Here is a 12827-nt window from a genome sequence, read left to right as displayed (position 1 = left end):
CCATTGGGATAAAGGAGCTGCTTTTGAACGTTTGGACAACAACTGTCATACTCTTCAAGCCCTATGTGTATGGGCTTTTTGTCATTCTGGGATGATTATTCTCTCACTTTGGCTTACACATAATCGTTTAGGTATTCTTTTTATTTATTAAAGGAAACCATCTAAATCAGGCCAAAAATGGACACCATACCATTAGCCAGTAAATCCCTTCATGGGGAGAAACAAGCATTTGGGCTTGCAGACTTCATATGAAATGCTCTAAATATGTACTCGTCGGCTTGTTGCAGCAACTTGAAAGATGACCATAAAGCTTTTTTTCCACTTGACAACGGATTACTGTACTATAAAATGACCATAGTATGTATTCCTTTGTACTAAGAGTCAATGAACTCTTCTTAATGAAGGTTTAACATCACTCTTTAGAGTGACATTTCCAATCATATGATTCAGAGTTCATCATATGTATAATAAGCAGAGTCTGTGTTTTTCTCCTCACTTGCCACTATTGGATAGTGTCTTTCTCTTTGACCTCCATGCCAACGTGATCCTAGCCACTGATACTTATGAAACATCAGGTTAAAAAGTCTTTGTCACTCAAGCTACTGCCAAAAAAGTCAAACAAGCAGGTTTTTCTTAAAGGTCATTATGACCACCTCAAGCCATGGTCTTTAGCATAATGAGAAACTGGGCCTGCCAACTGTTTTTATGTGTGATCTTAGGCGTTGTTGGATATTTTTAACTACTTAATAGCATCAATGACTATACCTCTCTACTGACACACTTATTCTCACTGTAATTTGTATTTCTCATATATTCAATTGTTCATTTTATTTTGTCAGTTACTTGAATGCGCTGTTACTATATGAATTATAAGTACAGTTCTTGGATCACTATGGATAGATACTTTATTAATCCATCCATCCATCCATTCTCTAACCCGCTGAATCCGAATAGGGTCACGGGGTCTGCTGGAGCCAATCCCAGCCAACACAGGGCACAAGGCAGGAACCAATCCTGGGCAGGGTGCCAACCCACCGCAGGACACACACAAACACACCCACACACCAAGCACACACTAGGGCCAATTCAGAATCGCCAATCCACCTAACCTGCATGTCTTTGGATTGTGGGAGGAAACCGGAGTGCCCGGAGGAAACCCACGCAGACACAGGGAGAACATGCAAACTCCACGCAGGGAGGACCCGGGAAGCGAACCCGGGTCTCCTAACTGCGAGGCAGCAGCGCTACCACTGCGCCACCGTGCCACCGTGCCGCCCTACTTTATTAATCCCAAGGGGAAATTCACATAATCCAGCAGCAGTATACTGATACAAAGAAACAATATTAAATTAAATAGTAATAAAAATGAAAAAATGAAGAAAAAAAAAAATGAAAAAAATAAATATAAAATTAATATTAGCATTTACTCCCCCGGGTGAAATTGTAGAGTCGCATAGTGTGGGGGAGGAACGATCTCCTCAGTCTGTCAATGGAGTAAGACCGTGACAAAAGTCTGTCACTGAAGCTACTCCTCTGCCTGGAGATGACACTGTTAAGTGGATGCAGTGGATTATTCATGATTGACAGGAGTTTGCTTAGTGCCTGTCGCTCTGCCACAGATGTTAAACTGTCCAACTTTAATCCTACAATGGAGCCTGCCTTCTTAACAAGTTTGTCCAGGCGTGAGGCGTCTTTCATCTTTATGCTGCCACCCCAGCACACCACCGCGTAGAAGAGGGCACTTGCCACAACCGTCTGGTAGAACATCTGCAGCATCTTACTGCAGATGTTGAAGGATGCCAACCTTCTCTGAAAGTATAGTCTGCTCTGACCTTTCTTACATAGAGCATCAGTATAGGATCAGGATAGGAGCAGCCATTCTAAAAGGGCACTGAGCTGTGGGTACCAGTGTGAAAAATGCATTGGAAGGTTACAGAGAATAAAAATCAAAGTATTGTTGGTTAACAATGGCAAAAACAAAGCTCTGTGATCACTGGTTATTAGCAAGCAATAAGGAAAGATTGAAATATAATTTTCCAACTGTTATTAACATAAAGAAATAAATTAAGTAAGACAAAAGTTGATTTTTTTGTGTTTCTTTTTCACAGGAGCCTATGGGAGGATACGAATATAACCATGTGGTATGTGTGATTTAGAATATTTAGTGTATTCACTGCTTTTATCTTTTAAGTGTGTGCTTATCAAAGAAGGGCTCCATTTATTCTTAGTTAATGGAACTGAATAATATAACTGCCTGGCAGAATATCTGACTACACAATCCATTACTCAAAGACCTTGGGAAATTAGAAATGAAGCAATGCTATTGTCTTACAGCTGAAGGAGACTGGACTCAACTGCTAGCATAGCCATCATGTGTTTTTGTAGTCTGCATGTTCTTCTAGTGCCTGTTTGTCTTTTTTCACCCACATCCTGTTTCACCACTCATCTGTAAGACTTGTACGTTTATGTACTTGGTATCACTAAGTTGCCTTATGTAAGTAACTGAGGGCATATATGTGCATGTAAATATGCTGTCTGTTGTACTAACACCCAATTTAAGAGTAGTTTCTGCTTTGCTCATGGGATTTGGTGTTGAACGTAACTTAAAATATTTCTGGTGTAGGTAACACGCTATAGTGGTCACCTTGATTGTTTTTGTTCTTTGCTTATTTCATGATTTCATATTCAGAGGGGCCTCTTCTATAATGGTTTGTTCAGTCATGTGCCTGCTGGAATGCTCCCTCTTTGATTCTTGTTTATTTCTTTTAGTTAAAAACTTTAGGTTGGGAATATGGTGTAATGAATAAGGGACTGGGACTTAAAACCACAATGTTGCTGGTCCAATTCTTGTCTCAGACTTACTGTGTGATCCTGAGCAAGTCCTTTAATCTGCTTGTTCTGCAACTGTAAAATATAGAAATAAACATTGTAATGAAAACTGATTTTGTAAGTTGCCTTAGGTAAAGATAAATATATTAGACAAGTATATATATTAATATTGAATGTCCTAATGTTGGGTCAATATTTAAATAATTAAAACCTGAGGCCATGGCTGGTGCATTAAATAATGTTGCCTGAGGCAAGGTACATTTTTTGCTGCCCATTCATCACATCAAATATATCATTACTATGCATGAGAGGATACCCTTAATTCACGTACAATACATATTACTTTACAATCTTTATGGTACAGTACATTCTATAAGCATTGAACAAAAAAAATGTTATTTTTGGAAAAAATAAGAAGCAATAAAAATTAACTTTGCAACAGTAAAACTCATAATAGACATTAAAAACAATACAAATGTGTAGTATGGAACTGAATGTGAATTTAAACTTGGCTGTATCGCTCCTCTGGTACACTTCTGTAGTACCTTAGCAAATTCAAACTTTGTCCAGACACATGTGCGGTGTGTGTTTAAGAAACACCTTAAAGAGATTCCAGAAATTAACAAAATTTTACATTCATATTTATTTATTTGGCTGATGCCTTTATCCAAGGCAACTTACAAAATGTTATGATATGATTGGGTACATTTCTTTTGGTTTTCCAGTTGGAGCACAGGCAGGTCAAGTGACTTGCTCATAGTCCCAGTTTCAGTAGCAAGGCTTGAAATCCAAAGTCAACCACTACACCACACTGCCTACAAGATTTTACAAGACAACTTCTGAGATGAGACGTGTTAGGGCTTTGTGGTGATGTGTGGTGTTAAATGAATAAAAACAGAGCGCTTGGTGTTTGTAGAGATTTAGGTGTGCTTAGTAGCGTGGTGGAGTGTCTCCGGAGTGTTGATTGGGGTGACTGGCTGATCGGGCATGTATATGTAGACATGTGCAGTTCATTAGTGCCATCCAGGATCAGTAATTGGTGCATCTGCATCCCTAGCAGTATAAAGAGGAGCCTGAACAGATAGGAGAGAAAAGGAAGAAAAAAGAGGAAGAGTTTTATGGGAGGCGAGTCAGGAATGACTCACCATGGATACATTGTAAGGATGTGAGGTGGCTGTGGCAATCTGCTGAGGACTGGGATTGGAGATTGCAGAGTTTTGTTAGAAATACCTCCTGTAGAGCATAGAGTATGATGAGGTGAGAAGGTAGTGTCCTCTGCTGCCTCAGAGTAGAAACACCTGGAAACTTCTGGGAATACTTCAGAAACATCTATAGTCTCTGCTTATTGTGATGCTGGTGACAATAACAAGTGCAGTGAAGATTGTGTCAGTAACATTTGGGTGAAGGTGTTCTTTCATGCTTCTTTGTGGGTTGCCACTTCAATAGTCTGCCACACTGCAGTACAATTTTATTCAATAGACTCCTGGAACTTGTTCACTTGCTTTAAAAAAAAATGTTTCTGACTGTTCCATGACTGTTTATATCTCTCCTTTATTTTTTATCTTAGCATTTATTGGAACATTTTAAATAATTTATGAAACTGTTTTATTTAATGAAGATCACTGCACAGTTTACTTTTTGTTAAAAATAAAAGCACTTTTACATCTCTAGCCATTTATGTGTCCTCGTTCAAGTGGCTCACCCCGGTCATTACTATCAATGGTTCCGGGTTCAAGGATGTGCTGGAAGCTGCCGACAACCCAGACTATTACAGCTTAATCAGTATATATACAGTGTGATATGCATACTAATAATAGTCCTCAAACATGTTTAGCATAGAATACATAGACATTCCAAAATAAAGTTAAATGATAAACATAGCAAAAGGAGTGCAGCTGTTGAGTTTGAATGCATTGCTAAACACTAATTCAAAGTATAAGCATCTCTCAAATGCGGTTACAATAAAACCTGTGTTAAAACTGGGCAAAGCCAATTCTCTGTTGCGCAACATCATCAATAACTTGATGATTATACTTTTCATGTTCATTCCTGGCATGCTAAAAATATTCTCCACAGTAGTTCCTTTATTTATACTGTGCATTGCGTCAGTAAGGACACTACTACCGACGCAATGATTGGATGATGATATTACATTCTTTGCACACATGAGAAGAGGATATGATGAACGGGAATCATGATTAAATGTTTAGAGGTAATCAGTATACTTACTGATTTCTTTGAATTTTATGATTATACTAGCAAAATACCGGTGCTTCGCAGCGGAGAAGTAGTGTGTCTGAGACATCACACACTGCATGCATGGGTTTACCTTTCCTAGTCCTGCAAAGTCAGTTCACGTGAGCTGCCCGGAGTACATGCATCGAAGCTTCTCAGCTGTGCTTGTGCTATCTTGTGCAATCTCGCGATGTCCACAGCTTTATTTAATGTTAGCTGAGATACCCGCGCTTCGCAGTGGAGAAATAGTGTGTCTGAGACATCACACACTGCATGCACGGGTTTACCTTTCCCAGTCCTGCAAAGTCAGTTCACGTGAGCCGCTCGGAGTACATGCATCAAATGTTCTCAGCTGTGCATGTGCTATCTTGTGCGAACTCGCGATGTCCACGGCTTTATTTAATGTTAGCTCAGACCCTCCACTTAAAAGCTTCTGTCGCACTTTTGCTGAGTTTGTGACAAACTCTATTCTGTCCCTGACCATCTCATCTTAGTTTTCATAAGCACAGTCCTTCACCAGCAATTTTAACTCCGTTACAAAGTGATGAAAAGTCTTGTTTATACCCTGCGTCCTGTCATTAAACTTGTATCTCGCGAATATCATATTCGTCTTAGGCATGACAAACGCCAGTGGCAGCCTGTCTATGAACTTAATTTAAACTTAAGGTTTACACCGTGCTTTGTTTCCGCAGTAGCTGCACTTATGAATATGCTTGTATGCGTCTCTCGCTTCATATTCTTTTGCTGCCTTCTCAATTGTAAGCACAGTGCTTCACCCGTGAATATTTCGCGGCAGCGTGTCTATTGGATAGCTGCTGACGGAAGGCCTTATATGGGCAGGCACAACTCCGCCTCACACAGCGACCGAGCTGCAGGCTGTGGCCGTATACAGTATATGGACGAAAGTAGGTTTCAGTTAGGACCGCTGTGTGTAGAATTTCAAAATGAAACCTGCCTAACTTTTGTAAGTAAGCTATAAGGAACGAGCCTGCCAAATTTCAGCCTTCCACATACACGGGAAGTTGGAGAATTAATGATGAGTGAGTCAGTCAGTCAGTTAGTCAGTGAGGGCTTTGCCTTTTATTAGTATAGATTAGGCGCGTCAGCTAAGTTCAATGGCTTAATTATGATCAAACTGCTTATAGTTTATAGGGCTGCATAATGAAATTATACTTATGATGTTACCATCACTGTAAGCTACCTAGTAGGCTGGCGGGTTAAACGGAGAGTTACTCTGAATACTGTTTGTGTATATTACCATTCAGAAACAATGTATTTTTCAGTTGTGCAAGATAGATTCAATCTTTTTAGAGAAATGTGAAAAATAGAAAGAAAACCTACCAATACAGCTATGTGTTTTCTGCATTGTCATACCTCAAAAACCTGCTTTTCTGAGAGCTTTAAATAACATAATTCCACTCAATGCATCTTTCAGCACTTGACATCAAGAGCTAACCAACTTGCAGACATCCTTCACTGTAATCAATTTCAAGTCAGCATTTAGCATCTATCTGATGGATTAATTTTAATTGATTTTACAGATTCAGGGTAGATATCAATACAAATTCATATCAGATTTGAAACACTTGCAAAATTAATTTGAACAGTCAAACAAGAAAAATTGTATTTGATCCAAAAATAAAATTTAGGCACTTTTAACTACAGTCTAGGTGTACCCTCAGAAGGCTGTAGCAACATACGGAGTCAAACGCAGCCAGTATGGATTTTTCAGCTTCATTTCATCATTGCAACATTTCTGTAGTATTGCTTCAGAATTCTTTCCAAGGCCGCTTATTGTGATATGTAAAAATCATGAAAATGAATGCCAATACCATGTGTTGATATATGACTTCAGATTGTGCATACGACAGTTTGGTTCTAGGACATTCACAGTATGGCAAGGTATTACATAATATATTATGTGAAATTTGAAACTCTTAAAATGAAAATATTTTTCACAGTTTTTAAACTTTAGTATATAAATAAGGCACCAGGGGCCTCATGCATAACGCTGTGCGTAGAATTCTCACTAAAACATAGCATACAGACAAAAGTGGAAATGTGCGTACACACAAAAAAATCAAGATGCATAAATCTGTGCATGTGCCAACTTCCATTTTCTTCCACTACATAAATCCCGGTCAGCGTGAAAAGTAACGCATGTGCATGTGCCTGCAGGAACTCCCCAACTCCTCCCAGAATTACGCCTCTTTGAATATGCAAATCAATATAAATTGCCCTTAAACTCAGCGTTCTGTGAAAAGACAATGCCAAAAGCACAGGGGAAAATAGAAGAATTTCAGCGAATACCAAGTGGAGGCAAGGAAAAACATACTATTTGTTGGTTTAACAGTGGTATAAACAACAAAAGGAAGTTTATCGAATGACATAGAGTGTCGGAGAAACTGAAAAGCTCAAGTTCACAAAGTTGCGCAGTGCCTGAAATAAAAAAGAAGTTGGCAGATATCAAAGTCGCTGTGAAAAGGCGAGTTGTAGCCCACCGTCTGATTGTCATATAAAAGCTTATTAGGGTACAGAGAAAAGGAAAAAAAATAGGGACACAGTGGGGGAAAAAAGCTTGAAATGTCAACTTTAATCTCGAAATTTCCACTTTAATCAGATCGTGTATTTTGTCATTAAAGTAGAACATCATAAACTTAATCTTAAAATTGTTTCATTTACTAGTTTCTCAAATACTATCATAACTAAGGTAGCACGTTAAATGCTTTGTTTTGTATATTTTCTTCTATGTGCACTATGTGTGTGAATCACTACATGCTTCTTAAACGGGCTTTCTCTTCCTCCAACAGGACACAGAATCCATTACATTTGTGATATTACAGCTCTGAATAATTAAAATACTGAGATGTATACTTGATATCATTTTCATGATGATAGGAGTTAAAGCATGTTATTAAACATGGGAACACAGTGGCGCAGTGATAATGACAAACTGGCACCCCATCCAGAGATTGTTCCTGCCTCCCGCAAGATGCTGTGCGCGACCTTCGATGAAATAATTTATTGCAGCAGTAGTCTCTTTCAAACATACTAACCCCCAATTCCTGTCCTTCCTTTTCTTTCTTCAAGTAACCAGTCACCACACAGTCAGATCTGTAATAAACGTTAAGCCATCTGTAAGCTTAGAATGCCGGTTCTTCAAAACTTTTAGGGAACATTGAAATATCTTTGTAGTACATGTTTAATTAATCTATCCATCCAGTGTCGTGCCAGCCCCAGCAGGAATACAGCACGAGGCAGGAACAATCCCTGCTTAGACACCATGTCCTCATATGTTTAATTATTAAAATATAGATTTTTTAAATGATGTTAAAATTTTATCTGTATAATGTAATAAATATATTTTGCTGCATTTCATCTTAAAAGTGATATCGTCATCATATGTAAATACACGCTTTAAAAAGTGGCTCAGGTTGTGCAATATTATAACTGTATCGCAAGTTTACAGTGAGGTGATTGTACTTAAAAGTACAAACAGTTCTACCAGGAGCACTTGATGGACTGATTGAATGTGTTTAGAGCAGTTTGGATGAAACTATTTCTGAACTACGAGGTACCTACAGGAAAGGCTCTGAAGCGTCTGCCGTATGGGAACAGTTCAAACAGACAGCATGGCTGAGGCATCGTGTGCTTGATGCTGTATGCCGATAATTGTCATTCTGATCAGCTGCTGTAGAGCTGTGATTCCCCACTCAGATACAGTGATATAAATACTCAGAGTGGTGCAGTGAGAGTAATATGGAAAAAGATGATCTGCTGTGGCAACCCCTAATGGGAGCAGCTGAAAGAAGAAAAAGAAGGTGCAGTGAGAGTAACAACGCTAAAGAAGCTATGGTATTTGGAATAGTTTGGCCATTCCATGGACCATTATATTGTTACAGGTTAATTACAATCGGATGCCTTAAACTAATGAACAATATGCGGTTAATTTCAGTGTATTTGATAAAGCCGCGTCAGGGATGTGAATCTAAAAAAGAAAGGGAAACCACACAGGAATAGTAGCACTGCTTTGACGCTGGGTGCTGCCAATTTGCAAAACCGAGCAGAGAACTTGCGTACGCCAAGAATTTAGCGGGCGTGAAAATGTGCGTGCCGTTACACCAATTTTAGTTTTTATACATCACGATGTGAGCATGGAAACCGGCGTACACAACATTTTTGTGCATAGGCACCGTTTATTCATTAGGCCCCAGATGTTTATGCAATTATTAAGGTTCACACTTATTTTTTTATTATTAATATTATTTTGTAATTGGAGAAAATACAAACAAACTACATGAAAATGCTGCCCCCTACCATAGCCTTGCCTCATCCCACACATCAGCCCTGTCTGAAGCAAAAAGCATAAAAAATTAACACACATAATTAAAATTTATTATAATGATTAGAGTTTGATATTCAGGGTACAGCAGTGATCTGATGGTTAATACTGCTTCATTTTAGCTCTAGAATGTGCATTTTTTCTTTTGTGTCTTTGTGGAATTTCTTTGATTATTTGGGCTTCTTACTATAGCGCAAAGACATTCATGTTAAATTAGTTGCTGACTGTTATTCTGGGCCTGTGTGTTTGTATATTTATGTGGTTTGCAATAGGCCAATGCACCATTTAAAATTGGTGTGTGACTTGTAGCTGATGCTTCCTGCAACTTAAAAATTGGGTTAAGCAGGTTAATTAAATGGAAGGAAGCTGGATGGTGTGCACCATAAAGAAATGATGAGTTTATGTGGGTTATCTTTCTCTGTAACTCCTTTCGCCATTTTCTTGTAGTTTCTGAATAACAAATTTACAAACAAAAAAGAAATTCTGCATTTCTGATTGGTAGCATATTCTCTCGTTTTTTAGCTGCAAACATACAGTGAGCCTCATTATCATGGGAGCAGTAAGGAGTACAGAAATGAAGCCCTGAGTTGCTCGTTTTTTTCACCCAAATCATTCAAAGTTCTTCGTGGCTGGTGAGTATTATCATGTGTTTTAATAGCCTAAATTAATTGGCTACCTGCAGCAGCCAGTCTAATTCAGCAATCATTGATAGTACTGTTGTTACTAGTAGTAATTAATGACACCATTGTATTGATAATTGAATGCTATTGATTATGAAACATTTATTTATACATTTATTTTGGCAAGTAAATATGGCTTATTTAGTCAAACCAACAATATTTATGTAGTGATGTTACAAAAACCGGAGTGAATCCAAGTCCCCTTGGGTATAGGAACAAGATGTCAACCTTGTGAATCATTGAGTCATCACTGCAGAGTAATTTAGCCAAACCAACTGATGTGCATGTCTTGTGGCCATTAAGATCAACTTATGTGAAAATGGGGAGAACTTCACATAGACAACATTTCAATCCACATTTGAACCATGAACCATTAAACCAACAATTACAAAAAAGTTAAGTCAGTAAAATCATAGAAAACCACACTGTCTTTTAAAAATGAAACTGTTAAAACAGGAGTGAATTGGGATACAAAACAGAGGGATAAGCTTTCAAGGAGGAAAAATATTGTGTAAAAACAAGATAACTGCATATATTTGTTCCTGTTACTAATAAATCTCACATTAATTAAATGTGTAACTTTGTACTAGTGAAACAAAAACTGTGTTCCAATAGGCTTCTCTCACCAATTTTTCAGTCTGGTGTTATTGCCACCTCACTTTTAGCCAATCTGTTTTACCATTAATTACACTGGCTTTAAGAGAGGCTTTTTTAAAATCGCCTTTGATGACAAGAGACAAATACTGTACAACCGTCTGTATATGTGAAGATTATCTTTGTAAAGAAAACATGCTCAAAACGTTTGGATTATGTCATGTAACCTTTGTAGTGGGACTGCCTAATGGAGCAGTTCACTGTGTTGTTTGAAATCAGGGCTAACCTACCTAATCGGTTGTAAAGCAAATAGTTTTCTAAAGAGGTATGCATTGTGTGCTATTTTTTGTTATATCTGATTCCAAAAACAAAAATGAGGAGCCAATTATTATTGTAATTTGGATTATTAATCAAAAATAAGTTGCACTCCAACCAAAAGCAAGCAGCCATTTTAGACCATTAGCACCAGACTTGGGAAACTGACTGCCTCACAGAAATGCACTTTTAATGCAAATGAGTCTGTTGCTTTGGGTGGTTGCAATAATATAAATACATGGAATGATTATAATGTATTTTCTCACCTGTTAGCCATAGCATAGTCCAGGTTGCTTCACAAAAACAAGCTGAGGTGTTGTGTCCGCAATTGTTAGAATATTTCTTCTGAACGTAGATTAAAAGAAGTGCACAAGTATATTTTACTGTATTTCTCCTGTCACGTCTTTACAGGGTACAATGTATTTTCCATAACATTTTTTTCCTGTTGCATACATTTCCTAATAATAAGCTGTGATCTCATTCTTTTGCTTCCCCCTGCCTTCTCACACCCCCCATCTCCCCAGCTGGCTGCTTTTTGATGAAGAAGGATTTGCTGGTAATCAGTTTGTGTTGGAAGAAGGACTGTACCCTGATCTCACTTCCTGTGGGTGTGTGGCGACGTGCATTAAATCACTGAAGCCTATTCAATATGTAAGTCTTTAAACATATTGTTGGTTTTAATCTTTAGATCTTGGAGATTGAACTGCTAGCGTAATATGCCACAAATTACCCTTTTTATATTGCCTTTCTCATAACTTTCAGCATACTATTGTGTCACACCTAAACACTGCATTTTTCAGAATTATTGGTTTTAATATCAAACCAGTTGACTTCAATATATTTATTTTTTATAATATTGGCAAGTTTACAGTGTTATAAATGGAACAGTTTTCCTTTACTCTGTCATTTTGCCTTATCTGCCTTTTGCAAGTTTAAAATTTTCTATAATAAAATCACAGTGTGACTTGATGCGGCCTTATTTTCTTCTGTAAAGGGAAATGAATATAGCAATGATAGCTGCAATTGACATATCAGCTTGTACATCTTAAACACATTTTTCAGTACATAATATAAAAAGAACTTGTACATTTTTATGCCCATTTAGCCAAATTAAACTTGTCTCATAGGCTAGATTCAGTGAAGGCAAATACGTGGCATGCCTCCAATGTAAAATGGTGTTAATTCTCTGCTGGTACAATCCCAAGAATAAATAATTTAAAAAATACTGGAAGATTTTAGGAATGGCATGGATAGACCTGACATTAAGACTTGAGTTATTATTTTAAGAAAGAGCTTTGGGGTTGGAACCAAAACACTGGTGGACTTTTACCACTACACTACTGAAAGTATTTTGACTTGATATATCATGGTTTGGTCTGGTAACCTGACTTACCAGAGTCACAAACTCTTGTAAAGGACTGTCAATGCAGCTTCTAAAATCATTGAGGCTCACCTTACATAGCTTCGTGCCATTTACACCTCCAGATGTCTGAGGAGAGCTGAATCCATCATCTCTGATGACAACAATTCAGCTCATTTCATTGTTATCACTTCTGCCATCTGGGAAGCACTGCCGGAGCCTCGCCACTCTCTATACCTGCTTCAGGAACAGTTTCTTCCCCTGAGTCATAAGGTCACTGAACTTCCATTAACCTGACCCTACCTGCCCTGCACTCTGTACTGTACCTGCCTGATGGTTTAGGTATAATTAAACTGTATGTTACCTTTTTTTAAAACGGTTACCTTATTTATATTATTTATATAGCTTTATCTTATTTACTATATCTATCTATACATCACTGCAGCAATGGTACAAGAATTTCACTATGCTC

The 12827-nt window shown here is 37.9% G+C and overlaps 1 protein-coding gene and 1 long non-coding RNA gene across 2 annotated transcripts in view; one reads left to right on the top strand and one right to left on the bottom strand.

Annotated features, from left to right (window-relative positions):
* LOC120523270 overlaps window positions 1–11510 on the bottom strand; it is a 30468-nt gene extending 18958 nt beyond the window's left edge. Inside the window, exons 1-2 of the long non-coding RNA XR_005632576.1 lie at window positions 11262–11510; window positions 2863–2904 (exon numbers count right to left, since the gene is read on the bottom strand). This is a non-coding gene — a long non-coding RNA (uncharacterized LOC120523270). The remainder of the gene's footprint in view (window positions 1–2862; window positions 2905–11261) is intronic.
* LOC120523269 (very large A-kinase anchor protein) overlaps window positions 1–12827 on the top strand; it is a 148186-nt gene that overhangs the window by 102716 nt on the left and 32643 nt on the right. Inside the window, exons 15-17 of the mRNA XM_039744445.1 lie at window positions 2109–2141; window positions 9929–10038; window positions 11520–11646. Coding sequence (XP_039600379.1) covers window positions 2109–2141; window positions 9929–10038; window positions 11520–11646 — 270 coding nt within the window. The remainder of the gene's footprint in view (window positions 1–2108; window positions 2142–9928; window positions 10039–11519; window positions 11647–12827) is intronic.

The sequence above is a fragment of the Polypterus senegalus genome, chromosome 2, assembly GCF_016835505.1.
Source record: "Polypterus senegalus isolate Bchr_013 chromosome 2, ASM1683550v1, whole genome shotgun sequence".
Taxonomy (NCBI): domain Eukaryota; kingdom Metazoa; phylum Chordata; class Cladistia; order Polypteriformes; family Polypteridae; genus Polypterus; species Polypterus senegalus.
This window is presented reverse-complemented; position numbering and strand designations above follow the sequence as displayed.